Source organism: Homalodisca vitripennis, chromosome 5 (genome assembly GCF_021130785.1).
Source record: "Homalodisca vitripennis isolate AUS2020 chromosome 5, UT_GWSS_2.1, whole genome shotgun sequence".
Taxonomy (NCBI): Eukaryota; Metazoa; Arthropoda; class Insecta; order Hemiptera; family Cicadellidae; genus Homalodisca; species Homalodisca vitripennis.
Genome location: NC_060211.1, coordinates 3,021,075 through 3,039,482, shown reverse-complemented (window position 1 = coordinate 3,039,482; position 18,408 = coordinate 3,021,075). Strand labels below are relative to the sequence as shown.

General features: G+C 36.4%; 1 protein-coding gene across 1 annotated transcript in view; it reads left to right on the top strand.

The window, feature by feature from the left end:
• The window catches only part of LOC124361724 (NACHT and WD repeat domain-containing protein 2), a 91,275-nt gene that overhangs the window by 53,027 nt on the left and 19,840 nt on the right, over nt 1–18,408 (top strand). Inside the window, exons 17-26 of the mRNA XM_046815659.1 lie at nt 3,844–4,063; nt 4,620–4,832; nt 8,538–8,698; nt 9,005–9,169; nt 9,328–9,458; nt 13,201–13,315; nt 13,379–13,489; nt 14,017–14,128; nt 14,500–14,606; nt 16,117–16,263. Of these exons, the coding sequence (XP_046671615.1) occupies nt 3,844–4,063; nt 4,620–4,832; nt 8,538–8,698; nt 9,005–9,169; nt 9,328–9,458; nt 13,201–13,315; nt 13,379–13,489; nt 14,017–14,128; nt 14,500–14,606; nt 16,117–16,263 (1,482 nt within the window). The remainder of the gene's footprint in view (nt 1–3,843; nt 4,064–4,619; nt 4,833–8,537; nt 8,699–9,004; nt 9,170–9,327; nt 9,459–13,200; nt 13,316–13,378; nt 13,490–14,016; nt 14,129–14,499; nt 14,607–16,116; nt 16,264–18,408) is intronic.

The following is an 18,408-nucleotide window of genomic DNA, read 5'->3' as shown; positions in this document are numbered from 1 at the left end:
GACATTTTGTTCTTTAAAAAGTTCTTCAACAAAGTTGAGAACGATATTTCAGCAGTACATATCAGTAACATTAAATTATTAAATAATAATAATCGTTTACTAGAAAGTAATTACAACTTTGGGGGAGGTCCGGATCCCTTGGACTCCCTCGCTGGCTACGCCCTTGTTTAGGCGGGCACGTTGAAGAGGCTAACCGACTTTGGGTTATATCGATGACTCTAGTCACGTTGTTGGCCATGACCGTCAGCTATCAACCTGTGTAACTAGTTGCTGCACTTTTATTTTTCTGTCAATTCAATAGAGTCTAGTAATGGTAGGTCAATAGTCTCGCCACTGCCTTCTGAGGTACGTAAGCAGCGTCTAGAGAGGCTGGCAGTGGCAGTAAGGTACGGGGCTTTATTCCCTAAAAAGGACAGTTTGTTCCCGCACTTAGTCCTAAAAGGACCTTTGCGCCTCCCTTACAGGTGAGGAGATATGCTCCCAGGAATCTTTTCCGAATTTCTAAGATGGCAGGACAATCTAACCGAATATGCTCTGGTGATTCCTCCTTTCTCCACAGAGTCTACTTTCGTCAGTCTGACTAAGGCCCACCCTCATAAGGTGTTTTCTTAAAGGGCCATGTTCTGTCAACATCTCTAAATTAGTCTTATATCCTCCTTACTCTGATCTAAGAGAGCTGCCCACCCTTTAGCGTTAGGAGAGATAAACATTTTGGATAGTCTTAATCCTGAGGCTTTACTCCAATTAATGTTTCTTGTCCTCTTTTCCCAATGATTAACAAGAGCTTTGCTGTTCGAGAAAGCGATCCCACAATCTGGCTCAGGCCCCACCATAAAGGACTCCGCTCCCTTTTTGGCGAGGATGTCTGTTTTTTTTTCATTTCCATGAATCGCCTCATGACCCGGCACCCAACCGAGTGTTACTCTGTTATTCTTTGCCAGCTCAGCTAGAGCATTCTTACATTCCCAGGCTGCTTTCGAGTTAAACGAACAGGTATCAAGTGCCTTTAGTGCGGCCTGAGTATCAGAAAGTGTCAAGTATTTAAATCCTTTTGTCCTCATTTGTATGAGTCTTCTGGAGCGTGAGTCCATTGCCAGGCTGCTTTCGAGTTAAACGAACAGGTATCAAGTGCCTTTAGTGCGGCCTGAGTATCAGAAAGTGTCAAGTATTTAAATCCTTTTGTCCTCATTTGTATGAGTCTTCTGGAGCGTGAGTCCATTGCCACGATCCGCTTGGAAGACCGTGGCATGTTTTCCCAGGGGCACTGTCATGTTACCTCCTGGTCCATATATTCCGTATCCAGCCCTAGAGTTAAGGCGTGAACTCCTTTTGAAGGGTAGACGCATTGGTTAGCATTTAAGCTTCAGGAAATTCCTGCATTAACTTCATGTGACCTTCTAAGGGGATAGTATTTATTACCTTTGTTCCTAGAAGCTTCATTGCACTAATCACCTCCTGTCCCAGATGATCCCAGGACCTCTTCAATTGCTAGTGTTGGGCAGGAGCTCATCGCTCCTGTAGTGCTTAAACAAGCTAGCCTTTGAAGACTCTGTGGTCTTTAAGGCAGCTGTTGTTCGTTCTACTTTTTGGCCACCACACTAAGGCAGCATATGTGACCACTGGTTTTATTATAGTTTCATAGATCCAGTATATCATTTTGGGTTTCAGTCCCCATTTAAATCCAAATAGTCTCTTACAGGCCCCAAGGGCCATTGTCGCTTTGGATATTATGTTCTCAACGGGGCTTACCGCCAAGTTGTTGTGATGCGTAGACTGCGCACTGTAAACAGACAGTTTTAAACATAGTTCTTATACGTCCACATATCACGAGGACTACCTGAAGGTTATATTTGAATAATAAAAACGTGTTCTACTATGATTATTTGATTATTTATTATGCCTACATTATTTCTCCGATATATATATATATATATATATATATATATATATATATATATATATATATATATATATATAAATATATATACCAATAATCCGGCAACCTGATTATTCGCTATGTCTTACGTCCTGGCCATACTGGATTAACAGAAGTTTATTGTAGTTAATTTAATATCATTGTGAATTTTATACAACTTTCAGCAAGTATGGTAATAATGAAGTCGCCCCAACTCCCTACGTAGATTCTAATCAACGTCTCTGTAGTATTCAATTCTAGTGCAAAAATAAGCCTATAAATTATGATTACATAATGCTGATCTGTAGGGAAGGACCGTGATGACGGACGGTGCAGTGGCGGGACATGACGGGGTCCGGTCCGGGCCCCTCCACAAGTTTATTGGAAGGGACCGTGATGACGGACGGTGCAGTGGCGGGACATGACGGAGTCCGGTCCGGGCCTCTCCACAAGTTTATTGGAAGGGGCCGTGATGACGGACGGTACAGTGGCGGGCCATGACAGCGTTCGGTCCGGGCCCCTCCACAAGTTTATTGGAAGGGACCGTGATGACGGACGGTGCAGTGGCGGGACATGACCAGAATATATTAAAAAATATTAATATAACAATAAAAATATAAGATTAACCAAGAATAAATAATAATAACAGTAATGAAGTATAAGATTTTATGTACTGGTCAATAAAACAAATAAATCGGTATTAAATATTGTTAGTTCAAAACATCAGTGCCAGACCAGCGTAGACGATATTTTACTACAGGCAAGTATTAAGTTGCATCGTAATAATTGAAGGCGCAGAAGAAAACCCTCGCAGCGAGGAGGTAAACATAATGATATGGGTGGTCAAGATGACAAGTCCCGCAGTCTTCTGCACTGGCCAACCTGTGCTGTTGATGCGCGCTGAGGCTGTGCATGAGTCCAACTTGTAGCCCATCCACACAACTGCTTTGCTGGTTATCTCGTGTGTTATTGAATTTTAAATTCACATATATTTACTTACAGCCTTCAGTTTAAACTTTACCGCTATACATATTCTCACAATTGTTCATAATGTTGTTCAACACACACAACAATCTGCTACTCCATAAAATTAGACAATAATATCCAAACAATATGTACAACACATCTGTTGAGCATCTATTCAATGCAGACTCAGTATTTTGTACTTAAATGAAAACATTCTATATTCTATATTCATTAGAATATGAAACTTCCATTCACATATTCTATAACAGAAAAGTATGTTATGTATGTATAAAAATAAAGTTAATGTTTGATCTAATTGAATATTAACTTTATATATATATATATATTTTATATATATATTTTATATATATATATATATATATATATATATATATATATATATATATATATATATACGTAGATATACTTTCCTGTTATAGAATATTATCTCCTTGTATTTTTAATGACATGTGTTTTTTATTTAAGTACAAGTTGTTTATATCATTCTGATGATGTGTTCCTTGAACACGAAAAGTATCATAAAAATAAAAAGTGTATTATTGAGTGTTTGTTTTCAAATTAAATAAGTAAATATCCTACATATTGAGTCATTAACATTTAGAAGATAATTTTACTATTACTCCTTTAATACTAAATTTATTAAATAGTATTGACTCTGTCTGAATAAAGGATTAGAAGTGAGAGTATAAGGTCATATTAAGTGAACAACTGTTTCATTTTTCTTAATCTCAGTCTGCTGAGACAGGGGAGTGCTCAGGGGGCTCTAGTGCCCAAGTATTTTTTTTTAAGCTAAACCACATTTACGAGAACTGAAATCTCAACAAGTCCTGTAAGCAGATTCCTGAGCCCTCGTTTTTGGAGGATATGTTATAGTCACCCTGATATAATGTTCTATGTACGCCACTGTGCCGAGACAACTAACACACCTAGTGGTGTTGTAGGGAGCTGATGCTGGTGGCGGATGCGCTCAGGCTGGGAGGAGCGATTCTCAGTGTGTTCCCGGACATGTTGGCCCCCCAGCTAGTGGGTCGTCTGCTGCCCGAGATCGGGACCAACCCCAACGTCAAGATGCTCCTGAATCAGTGTGACAAGGTCGGGCCAGATCATTGCGCCCTCTTGCCCTTCTACCACTGCTTGCACACACCTGGAGGCCCTCTTAAGGTCAGTTCAAGATGGTTTGTAGATGTCACATGAAACGACAACCGTAAACTTTATTATATATTTGTAACGAGGAATTACCGAATTATTTAAAAACGTTTTGAGATAATTTGAATTGTTAAAATAACAACGTCAAATTTTTTAAAACTAAATGGCTCTTTTTATTGCATTTTATTATAACAAAATGAATTACGAGTGTTTCTATCATATCAATGTAAAAATTAATAGGGTATAAACTTGTGAAAATTGGTGTGTTCACTTTAGTTGGAATATTTGCAGGTTCTCAGGAACACAAAAAATAGAAGCAAAGGGTATCCAGTCAAGTAATTGAGCCACACTAAAATTTAATAATACCTCTTGCTACATATTTAGTACATAATCTCGTTTACCTTAATAATCTTGGTGTCCTATAAATCTTGGTGGTCTTTCCCTCAGTATATTTGTGTCCAATCATTAATCAGATCATAAATCACTAAAAGATTATACTATACGGACAAGAGATAACAGCAGATTTATAATTTCAAAGTATTAACTCATCTTGCACGGCATTACTCCACAGTATTCTCTGGAAGGTCATCAGTTTGCAGTGTTTGATTTCTGCTTGACCGGTGACTTCCGCTACATTGTGTCCATCTCCAACAAGTTCATCACGTGGGATCTGTCCACCAGTGATCTGACCCGAGACGTCAATCCTGGACTTGAGGGTATCATGCAACAGCTCTGTCTCAGTCCGGACAACAGATTCGCTGCCGCTTACACCAACAACAACCAGGTCTCATTGTTTTGTTAAATACTAACAGTTACACATGGTTTCGCATGCAATTTTGTAAGGTTTTCACCAGTATGAACACTTTTTGTGCAAGTGCATTATATTTTAGACGGTATATTGGTTTGCCTTCTTCCATGACCAAGAAAATATGTTAAAAAGTGTATATCCATGGTTATTGTAATTTACTTTGATGTTAGTATTTTTTGTTACATTACTGATTTTGCCCCCTTTCCAATCAAGAAAATACTGAAATAATGAAAATTATTTCATGATGGTCATTATTACTCATATTTCTAAATTAAATTATGGACGATTTAAAATTTTTGTAGGCTGAGGTGTCTTGCGAACATAACAAAATTATGAAAAGTCACATGCTACACGTACATGTACTTTATTATAAAGTGGCCTAACACTGAAAAGTCACATGCTACACGTACATGTACTTTATTATAAAGTGGCCTAACACTGAAAAGTCACATGCTACACGTACATGTACTTTATTATAAAGTGGCCTAACACTGAAAAGTCACATGCTACACGTACATGTACTTTATTATAAAGTGGCCTAACACTGAAAAGTCACATGCTACACGTACATGTACTTTATTATAAAGTGGCCTAACACTGAAAAGTCACATGCTACACGTACATGTACTTTATTATAAAGTGGCCTAACACTGAAAAGTCACATGCTACACGTACATGTACTTTATTATAAAGTGGCCTAACACTGAAAAGTCACATGCTACACGTACATGTACTTTATTATAAAGTGGTCTAACACTGAAAAGTCACATGCTACACGTACATGTACTTTATTATAAAGTGGCCTAACACTGAAAAGTCACATGCTACACGTACATGTACTTAATTATAAAGTGGCCTAACACTGAAAAGTCACATGCTACACGTACATGTACTTTATTATAAAGTGGCCTAACACTGAAAAGTCACATGCTACACGTACATGTACTTTATTATAAAGTGGTCTAACACTGAAAAGTCACATGCTACACGTACATGTACTTTATTATAAAGTGGCCTAACACTGAAAAGTCACATGCTACACGTACATGTACTTTATTATAAAGTGGCCTAACACTGAAAAGTCACATGCTACACGTACATGTACTTTATTATAAAGTGGCCTAACACTCAAGAATTAAGTTCAACCAGAAATTTATTTTAAAGACAAATATACATCATAACTTAGCGCCTTAAAGTAGTGTTTGGCTATTCAATACACACAACTGTCTCGTAATTGCAGTTTATAATGTGCAGTGGTTTTAAAACTCTTATATTTTGCAGCACTGCCTGGTGGTGAGTTACATCAATGGGCTTATCATATAAACCTTCTTTGCGGAAATATATATATATATATATATATATATATATATATATATATATATATACATACAAATTTTCATAACGATTGGTCAAATAGTTTGAGTCAATCAATGCCATATATACAAACATCCTCTTTTATATATAGATAACAAGTTGTTATTGATTTTCAATTAATATTTAATATTTTAAAATTTTCTTCCAATACATGTTGGTATTCAAAAATATATCCTTGAGAGAGCTGGTGGTGTCCCAATATACGAGGTGTGTTAGAAAAATAATGAGACTGATTTCATACTAACCAAAGTTTTTATTATTTTCAAACAACAATGTTATCCCCTTCAAAGTAGTTTCCTTGGGCAGCTATACATCGGCGGAGTCGTCGTTCCCACTCTTGGTAGCAGCGCTGGAAGTCTTCAATTGGTATGGCTTTTAACTGGTCGGTCACAGTCTTTTGAATGTTCTCCAGAGTTCCAAAATGACGTCCTTTTAGGACATGTTTCAATTTCGTGAAGAGGAAAAAGTCACAAGGACTTAAATCAGGTGAATAGGGGGGTTGAGGAACAACAGTAATGCGTTTTGAGTTCAAAAATTCACAGATGGAAATGGCCGTGTTGGAGCATTGTCATGATGAAGCATCCACTTGTCTGCAATTTCCGGTCTCACACGGATCACTCTTTTCCTCAAATTTTCAAGGACACTTTTATAAAACACTTGGTTGACAGTTTGTCCTGGTGGAACAAATTATTGTTAAACGACGGTCTGATCTCACAAGCGCCCTCACACGATCCATGTTTTCGTCCGTTCTTGAAGTCAAAGGTCTCCCTGAGCGAGGTTCATCTTCAACGTGTTCTCGGCCTTCCAAAAATGATTTGTGCCAGCGGAAAACTTGTGCTCTCGATAAGCACTGTTTCCCATAGACCTGTTTCAACTTTTCAAAAGTCACACTCGCGGATTCACCAAGTTTTAGCACAAAACTTTATTGCACAACGTTGCTCTAAATTTCGATGCTCCATTTCTGTGACGCACAATTAAAACACAACTTTACTAATGGCGCTGTCAAAACTAATGTGTTAACTGTACGGAGTTGTAACTCGGACTGAGGAAGTGGAAGGGATAAATAAACAGGTTTAGCGTCAGCCGGTAGACACAACGTTGCCAGATCTCCCGCAGTGTTACCAATCTCATTACTTTTCTAACACACCTCGTATATAGTGTATTCACTATATAAAAGTATAGTATCTAATAACTTATCTACTTCACGTTTAGACTTGCTACAAAGCCTATAATACTGGAACCCCTTCATTTCAACCGTTATCTTCACAGTAAACTAGACCTTTCGATAAATCTATCGTTTGAAATTTATCCCAATATCTCGATAATAATGTGATCCTGAGCACCCATTACATTTTTTACAGCTTGTGTTTGATCCTTACTGAATGTTTGAAATAGGTTGGTTCTTGTTCTAATCTAAAATACAAATTTAAACAAATATATCTATAAATGGAATTAACATTCTATTACTGAAACATAAAGTTTAATGTTGAAGATGAGCTTGATGATGATCCCTTACTGAATGTTTGAAATAGGTTGGTTCTTGTTCTAATCTAAAATACAAATTTAAACAAATATATCTATAAATGGAATTAACATTCTATTACTGAAACATAAAGTTTAATGTTGAAGATGAGCTTGTATTTGATCCTTACTGAATGTTTGAAATAGGTTGGTTCTTGTTCTAATCTAAAATACAAATTTAAACAAATATATCTATAAATGGAATTAACATTCTATTACTGAAACATAAAGTTTAATGTAATGTGAAGATGAGCTTGTATTTGATCCTTACTGAATGTTTGAAATAGGTTGGTTCTTGTTCTAATCTAAAATACAAATTTAAACAAATATATCTATAAATGGAATTAACATTCTATTTCCGAAACATACAGTTTAATGTTGAAGATGAGCTTGTTTTTGATCCTTACTGAATGTTTGAAATAGGTTGGTTCTTGTTCTAATCTAAAATACAAATTTAAACAAATATATCTATAAATGGAATTAACATTCTATTACTGAAACATAAAGTTTAATGTTGAAGATGAGCTTGTATTGGCTACTTGTTAACTTATTTACATTCAAAAATATAAACCAACATTTAAAACTTTTACTTTTATGAGGCCTTTTAATAGCAAGGCTATCTTTGTCAGGCACATCTCAAAAGACTTTTGTAGTGGCCTCAACAAAAATAAAAGTTTTAAATATTGGTTTATGTTTTTTAATGTAAATAAGTTCTACAGTTTAATGCCTGATTTCTTAAAAATAAAATATTTGTACCTTTTGAACAATATGTATTTTTGGTTGCAGACAGTTCTTTTAAATATGTTAACAAGTGAGTATGTAATCCTGGAAAACCCACTTCCTGCAGAGGAAAATGTTACTGGAGTATTTCTGTTGAACCAACACCTTTTCATCCATGGTACTGCCAACTGGTGCAGATTCAGCATGAGAGGAGTGCTGGAATCTAGGTGAGTAACTTGTACAATCATGGGCACAAGGAATATTCAACTGCCTTTATCAATCAAATTCCAAAATTTGAAGTTAATAGGTAAAATACTAGTTGCTCCTATATAGACAGATAAATTGCCAAAATTTGAACAAAAGTGAACATTGGTTTTGATAAAGACCAAAATGTAACTTGATGTGATCTGTTTTTATTATCCAATTTTAAGCATGAGAGATTAAATGTTGAGAGTTGTAAGTGAATTTTATGTTTAGCGAAGTTATAGTACATTAGTTACAGTTAAAATTACGTAAATAATGTTGGTTATCAGATTTACGTCACCAGTGAATGCAGGCCAGTGGCCTCTGCACTCAATAGAACTCACAGACCTCGAAGATTTCCGCTTCCTGTTTTGGAGTGGCTCTCTAGATGATGCTTCCATGCTGATACACACCACTAGAGGGAAGTGTGAGCTGGATCCTTTCTATTTCCACAGGTAACTGAAGCACTTCTGTTGTTAATGTTGTTATTCTCCCTACCCTACTGCATCTCCAGTGTTTGAAGAGAGTGAAATTTATATTTGTAAATGTTTACTTTATTAATAACCGTTGATTGGTCAGTTAGATGGTACAGTGAAGGACATTGATGTTTCAGTGCCATGGTAATGACAAGAGACAAGCAGACAATGTTCTGCTGCACAGACAAGGGCAAGTTCAGAGTGACAGAGTACATCGCACCTCAGGGCGCCAACTGCTGGAGTAAAGTTAAACCTCTCCCTTCTGCCTGTAAGTGTTCCTCTATTACATCTCATAAGTTATCTAATTATTATTCTATGGTACCAGTCTTGGATGCTATAACAAACGTTTGGTATCTATATACATGTAGTTTATGTTATTCTATAAGATATTCATGATTGATTTTAAATTGTTGTGATATCATAAAAAGTTCCATAAAAATAATATGTTTATGAAATAAATAAATAAGGACTTTATTTTGGAGCGGTTTTCAACAATAATTGCTGTTTTACAAAACGACTCATGTCTTATATGGGTGAAATAAACATTTACCCATATAGTTGAAGACTAAAACATAGTGCCTTCTGTATAAATGTCCATACAGTATACGATAGTTCATTAGGCAGTGCACATCATCTCAAATATTAGTTTGCCCATTACTTTCTCAGCTGTTCCTCATCATTATGATCAGTAGTATCACAGTGAATTCTGCTTCGTAGGTTGAATACGATCATTGTATGAGTTTAATCGTGCATCATAATCGATGTTGAGTTTCATCCACATGAATAATTAACAATCAAATTGGTTTTAAAAGGTTTGTGAAAGCTTTGATTGTATTAGTTGCACAATAAATCAGTTAGTATAATACAATCAAAGGTGAAAGTAAAACTGTGGTACTGATAAAAAGGCATTAAGAAGTCTTAAACTGCTTTGAGTTAAATTTATCTAAGTGGTTTTCTCATTGGAACAGAACCGTCTTTAGAAAATGTAAGGCATGGAGCAAAGTATTTTTGCGAGTACTTGAAAAACGATTACCGGAGGGGGGTTGAGGTATAATTACTCCCCAGGGGGAGCGGGGGGTCTTAGGGGCCTCCGCCGGAAATTGTTAATAAATTGTACAAAGTCATAATTTTAAGCATCTTTTTTATTAATGAAGAAAGAGTTTCATCTCTTACAGTATGAAACGGGGTTGTGTACGTGCAAAACTCCCATTCGGGTTGGTACTGTTTTGAGTTGTTATGTTCTTGGAGGTTTATAAAAAGAACTGAGTGTTTTAGAAAATAACCTAGAATAATGTTAAAGTAAATAATATTTTCGTCTGACGGGAAATAAACGAATTAGAATGACTATTTTCTTTTCTTGATTGAGTTTTAATGAATAATAAATTATTGTTACAAACATATTATTAAAAAATTATTATGTTATTAATGCTATTTGCACATTTCCTGCATGTATAATGCTTTCAGCAATCAGCCTAAAGGTGCTCATAGGTATTTAGATGTTGTGTAATAAGTGTTCACATCTGTAAAATAATTGAACTTAGTTTTAAATTAGAATCCTGGTTAAATATGAGTTAAATATAAATTAATAAAAACAGGTAGTTCTTGATAAATGATAAAAAATAATAATGTAAATGCAATTGTCCATAGTCCATGGTTAGATAATTTAAAAAATGCGTTACAAGAATTATAAACTTTTATCTACCTTAGATAAACTGTTCTTTTATTAATGTCATTCCAGTGAAATCACCAATAATGTCATAAAAATTATTAATTTTTGCTGTTGTGTCAGATTCAATTGATAAAATTTCCGGGGATAATAGCTTTTCTTGACCCATGGACGATCTTAAATATGTCTTGATAAGTTTCAAGCGGGAAAAACTTTCTTATGCGCTTTTCACAGTAACAGGTATAGTCAGTAACATTCTATACCGTACCCAACGAATGCATTCGTAAATGGGTTTTGAATCCTGTTAATAAATATTAACATCCCGCAGTTATTTCCACCTCAGCCAATAGGAGTTCACGAAGAACATAAGTTCTGAAAAAATTTTAATTTCTACAAACATCCTTTTCTTCTTCAAAGCTTAGGAATGATTCTAGGGCTTTACACTTTTTAAAAACAATTTATTTTGAAACACAGTATTGTAATTGGCAATTTGTTAAAGCCTTCTTTTCAAGGACTTTGCCCAGTATCTGCAATTAAAATACTCTACTTTAAACGTTTGCTCTGCGCATTCTGCCGCAGGTCCATCTTCTCCCTTGTTTTAAAACATTCTTCTTTTCTTTCTCTGCCCGACTTCTTTGAAATTTAGCTTTACACCTGGGTGTCTACTACTCTGGAGTTTCAATAAGTTCTCTTGCTACCAATGTTGTCACCACAAAACCTTCAGCTCTAAATTTCTGAAAAAAAAAAAAACTGAAGTAGCTGTTGAGATAACTGTGACACAACTCCAATGGAAATTGTACTTAAATACTTGTACAGAAGTACTTAAATTATTTGCACAACACCAAAAACATCATAGCTTTAAGGGAACATTTGCAGCGTCACAAATAAGAGGTTGAATCTATGCCTAGCGCAGGGCATGTAAAATGCCTTTGGATTTATTCCTAAGATCCGTGTCTGTACTCCAGAGTTGATACCTTTCACATTGGATCCGTTGTCATACCCTTGTCCCCTGCAGTCCTTGATTTGCAATCCAATTTCATCTAACTCTTGTAGAAGAACACCAGTCAGATCGTTTCTCTTTGTAATCCAAGTTAATGTTCTTTGATTCTTACACCTTGATTTTCACTCTCAAGAGAACTTTATTCATGTCAATGTTCACAAATCGTATGACCAAGGATAACTGCACCTTGTGGCTGAGATCAGGTGTGCAGTTGAGCGTACTGAGGAAAACTTGGCCGCTTTTATGTTCGCAACATTCTTAGATATTACCTTTTCAGACAGCAGCTTCATTAATTCCTGTTGAGTGTTCGCCCTTTGGTAGTGATCATACATTTAAGATGATCGAATTCGCTTAAAGTGCTCTTGAATGACGGGCTCGAACGTATGCTACTACCAAAGACAGCACTTACAAAAACACATTAAAAAATTAACCACACCAAATACATAAGTCACAATTAATACGCTCGTGATTAAGATACAGTTCAAAAGACCGTTGTTTCCACTGAACTTAATGGATTGGATGCTTTGACACTGAGAGAGGGGAGAAGATCGTCTTGTGACAGGCTCGGAAGTGCATGCTTTTATTAATATTTTCCGGAATTTAATATTGCAGCAGCTGTAGTTCACAGACAGTGCTGCTGGGAACTACAGCCAATGGGTTCAATGTCTGGCTGCTGGGGGAAAAGCATATGGGAAAAGTTCTCAATGGTTTTCTCATATGAGGTGTTCTGTGGCAGATAACGATGAGACTGAGACACTTCTCCAGCTGAAGTTGGACAAGTCAGAGACAGTGCTGCTGGGAACTACAGCTTATAGCTTCGTTGTCTGGCTGCTGGGGGAGAGCTTAAAAGTTCTCAATGGTTTTCTCATATGAGGTGTTCTGTGGCAGATAACGATGAGACTGAGACACTTCTCCAGCTGAAGTTGGACAAGTCAGAGACAGTGCTGCTGGGAACTACAGCTTATAGCTTCGTTGTCTGGCTGCTGGGGGAGAGCTTAAAAGTTCTCAATGGTTTTCTCATATGAGGTGTTTTGTGGCAGATAACGATGAGACTGAGACACTTCTCCAGCTGAAGTTGGACAAGTCAGAGACAGTGCTGCTGGGAACTACAGCTTATAGCTTCGTTGTCTGGATGCTGGGGGAGAGCTTAAAAGTTCTCAATGGTTTTCTCATATGAGGTGTTCTGTGGCAGATAACGATGAGACTGAGACACTTCTCCAGCTGAAGTTGGACAAGTCAGAGTCAGTGCTGCTGGGAACTACTGCCAATGGCTTCATTGTCTGGCTGCTGGGGGAGAGCTTAAAAGTTCTCAATGGTTTTCTCATATGAAGTGTTCTGTGGCAGATAACGATGAGACTGAGACACTTCTCCAGCTGAAGTTGGACAAGTCAGAGACAGTGCTGCTGGGAACTACTGCCAATGGCTTCATTGTCTGGCTGCTGGGAGGAGAGCGTAAGAGGCTCGACAGTGTGTGTATCAATGACTGGGACATCGGACGTACAGAACGCAGTGAGTGTACGAGTGCTATCGTACTGCAGCTGCCCCACGGCATTAGAAACATCTCCACTCGTATGTTGCGCTCAAACTCCATCATGCTTTCAGCCAATCGGGACTTTGCTGTTGCTGGAGTTAGGTAACACTAAGATAACTTTTAAAGACTCTTATCTTACAGATATTATCCATTTTCTATAATTTTGGGTTACAAGGATAAAACACCACATTTTGAGAATTTTCAGGTTTTTATTGATTTGCGCTTGATTAACTGTATGGTTTAAGTTAGACCTAAAGAAGAGTATAGTAGGCCCTACCACTGTGGTGTCATAGTACTTGTTATGTAAATAAATGATTATTATTCATCAAATTGATCATATTCACCAATTATAAGTCTAAATAAATACAATTTACAAGAAAATTGGGATCAGTAGTTTGGAACCCCTGTCTTTGGTCAAATTGAGACTCGTAAAAACTTTAATGCTTAAAAATGAAAACAGAAAGTAAGGCTTCTTTGAAGTCTAATGGGTGGATTTCAGAATTCAGAAGTGTGTAAGTCAAGAGATATACGTAAATGCTAACACAGAATAGGAATAAACATACAAGCAATCATTATAAAATGTTCATAATTTTGAATTGTTAATTATGTTTATATTTGCTTGATTTCAGGAAGAACATCTATGTTTGGAATTTGAAAGATGGTGAATTACTGAAGGTTCTCGATGCTCACTTCGGTAGAATCATATCTCTTGAAGCTTTGACAATTGGAAATTGGAACTCGGTAATAAAAATATTATTTATGGGATATTATTGTAATAATGAAGTATTACATCCAAATAGAAAATATAGGGTTTTGTGAAATGTGTATTCGAAAGGGCTTAACAATTTTTAGATGCCTATATAGGGTTAAAGATATCAAAGAATAGCTGACAAAAATTATTTGGTTAAGAAATGGTTTTTCCTCATATATTAATTAATAGTATCCAAGTATTAACCTTTCATTAGTAGAGTTTCTGACTTGTGTATGATAATATATTTCATTATAGTGTTTTTTATAAATAATTGTTTCATAGATATCTGTAGAAATATCTCTTAGTATTACTCATAACTCAACTTTTAAATAATGAGCTTGAAGATTGTTCTTGATTCTAGGTGATTACGTCGTCAATAGACCGAACAGTAAAAGTTTGGAACATTAATAACATTTTTGAGCAAGAACATGTCATTGACAGGCATGAGCTGCAAGTTGAATCTATCTGGTAAATAACTATACAACAGGCACAACACTTTGAAACATCTTGCACAATCTATGTAGACTGGTCTTAAATGCACAGGTTTCAAATAGCTTGTATTAATTTACTTATATCACTTGTAACCATAGGCATGTTCAGCGGAGGTGCCACTGGTGTCGTGCCACCACCAATAGGTTGAGATTATGTCTATGTAGAATAAGACTTTTACTTAGAAACCATGGAACTGCAAGACTTCCTGGCAGCACGATTTAATAGCCAATCCATATATTTAATTCACTTTAATTTCGTAAAGCATTTGCCACATATACACCACGTCCCATTAGAGGCCATTGCAACAAGTAGGTGTGCTCTGGACAGATGTTGTTTGTGTGTGCTTTGACGGGGCTTCAGCAATGGCTGGTGAATTCACCGGAGTACAGACCATATGTAAAGAAGTTAATCAGTCCATTATGTATGTTCACTGTTATATACATTGTTTAAACTTTGTCTTGGTTAGTGCCTAAATAATCACAAGGAAAATCCAATTATTATTCTTTGGTATGGCACAGATTATTTGTAACTTTATTGGATTTAGTCCAAAGAAGCATGCTGCAGTCTTTGAGGACATCTTCAAATTAACTACAATTAAACTAAAGACTCTGAGATCCCTTTCAGACACTAGATGGGCCTGCCATTCAGTGGCGTGTTCTGTAATTTATGTTCACTTATAGAATGAAAAGAAAGGTGTAACATAATTACAATATGGTAATTAAATAAATTACATTAAAAACTGGAATTGGGTTAAATACATGTAGTTTTGCAGGTAAGTGTTTGATGCAAACGTGTAATCTTCAATGGTGTAGATTAATTTATCTCCGAGCCAGATGTGTCATAGTCTTTTTGAGGTTTTGGAGTCACAGTTATTATGATCTTTTGATAAGAAGTTGAATTGTCTTGTTCCAATACCAGAAGGTTTCTTAGAGAAAAGTGAAGTTCTGTGCATCGATAAAGAGTAGTCACTGCCATGTGGCGTGTGATGGCCATGGATAGTCCTCTTTCTAGGCAAGTGTCTGTGAGACAGCATGAGTGAAGACTTCGATGATGTAGATACCGTTGGGAGATTTCCCAGTGTCCTTAAAGACTTTTGACAGTTGTCTCGAGGTTGAAGGCCAGTCAGGACCCATACAGCGCGCTTTTGTTGTGTAATAAGGGCTCTTGAAATTATCAAGGGACCCTCAATTGAACCCTCATTCTTTTATGAAGCTATAATACTGATGAAGGGACAAATTATATATCACACCAGAGCAGGCCTGAACCTGTATTATCACATACCCCATTTAACATTCCAACTAGAATTCCAAAGACCCTAGAATTCCAACTATTTGTCCTTCTTATGGAAACATTTAGATTTTATTTTCAAAATGTTTTTTTAGACTTTTAATCTGGAAACAATAAACCTGTTTGAAAAGTTTAAACTAAATTTTGCATTGTTAGCACTAGTATTCTATGAGTGAGAGTTGTTCTCTGTTGTGTGCAGTATCTCACAGTTGACTGGGATAGCAGTGACAGTGACTCGTGGTTGTGTGGGAGTCTGGGACTTGCAGATCGGTAGACTCATGAGTCAACTGGCCGACAGTCCTCTAGGAGCCATAGTCACTCATGCACTCATTACTCCAGATGGCAAGTAAGTCTACATTTACCAAGACTGATATAAGTATAAAGAGGACAAAGGTCATAACATTCTGTCTACTACTTTTTTGGTTACATTGCTAATGACATGAGGGGAATGATGGGGTATGAATAGGAAAGGGATTAAATCTAAGATACAGAGAGCTATACTTATAATAGTATCAGTTCACATGACTCTCTCACATGGAACAGGAGAATGGACTACCTTTTCACTATGCATATATATATGCACATATATATACAGGGTGAGTGGCTCTTGGTGTGACAAAATTTTTTGGGTTTATAAACGCAATGTAAATGTGATACAATGGCAGTTATAAAAAAGTCCTAACTCCAAAAATTAGGTCTGAAATGAATTATTTTTCAGTTTTTTCTAAAAAAAACCCGTGTTTTTGTACGTAAATCTGATATTTCTCAGCAACGTATAGACATATGTGAGCAAACTACATCATTTTTTAGATTCTCCGTTAAATTTTAAATTTCAAAAGTTATCGGTTCAAACGGTAAGAAAAGAAAATTAAGCTTCAGGTCAATTCAAATGGCAAAGTTGCTATGTTTCAGAAAAACTGAAACATCATTGAACCCCATCGTTTTACCACACCCTGTACACAAGAATGTGTCAAGTGATATTAAAAACTTTACCATTTAATAGGCTTTAAAATGGTATGCATTATGACCATAGTTAAGTATTCGTGTTACCAACTGTTATCGGTTTGAATATTAAAATCATGCAAGCTACAAAAAAATTAAAACAATTTAATAACAACTGTACTTAATTTTTATGTTTTATAAAACTGCCTCATAAAACAAGGAATTGAAGATTACAAAAAAGTAAAGCAGTTTAAAATAATTTGTGGATGCTAGTTACGGATTAATGGTCACATCCTTTATCAATGTTTTAATTTCTTATCTTATCACTTTCACCAGTATCATTGTACATTCATTTCCTTATTTTGTTTTATAAGACCGGTGTCCACATGAATTACTTCTACCTCCAATAAACCATTTTTCTGCTCAATTTAGTCAAGTGTAGGCTGCCATGGAGTTCACTACTCGAAAATACGCTGATATGCACTTTATTTACGGGTTTTGTGATGGAAATGCGCGTGCTGCTGCCCAAAGAGAGTATCAAACTCGCTACCCTGATCGCCGACTTCCCAGTCATTCTGTGTTCTCAAGACTCCATCAACGTCTTGAGGAGGGAGGTACAGTTCAGAAAAGACCTAACGAAGTAGGACACATTGTTCATGATGTAGGATTAAATGAAGTAGTTCTAAATTCAGTTCGGAATGATCCAGAAGTTAGTAGTAGACAACTTGCAAGAGACGTAGGTGTATCACAATGGAAAGTTTTGGACATTTTGCATAAGATATAAGTTCCAAGTTCCATCCATACCATTTTACGCCTGTTCAAGGTCTGAAAGCAACTGATTCTGCTCCTAGGGTATAAATCTGTCATGGTTGCTAACAGAGACATAGAGCAGCATCATTTTTTTCGAAAAATCCTTTGGGACTGATGAGTCATTGTTTACAAGAGCAGGAATTTTCAATTGTCATAATATGTACCACTGAGGTCGGCAAAACCCACACCGGACAAGGGAACAATCCTTTTCAAACGTGTTTTAGTATTAATGTTTGGGGTCGAGTCTTAGGTGACCAATTGATTGGCCCTCACATATTTTAAGGAACTGTAAATGGAACAAAACTACTTAGATTTTTTGCAATACAACCTACCTCACCTTCTAGATGGTTTGAACAATGTTGAAAGAGACAAGCTTATATTCCAGCAGGATGGAGCCCCTCCACATTTTAATGGAACAGTACGTCAATGGCTGACTGAAAAACTAACCCGAGTGGATTGGACGTGGGGGAAACTGTCGCATGGACTGCCCGATCTCCCGACCCCACACCTATGGACTTTTTTGTGTGGGGCTTTTTAAGCAGGAAGTTTATTCCACCACAGTAAACTCAGAAGAAGAATTACGAGGCAGAATTGGTCTGGCTGCTCAAAGGCTTCGGGAAAAACTGTCTTTTTAAAATGACCGTAGGAGCAATGAAAAAAGCGAGCAAGAGCTTGTGTGAGAAAAGAAGGTCACCATTTTGAGAATGAACTGCAATGATTTTACTTTTTAATGTTTAGT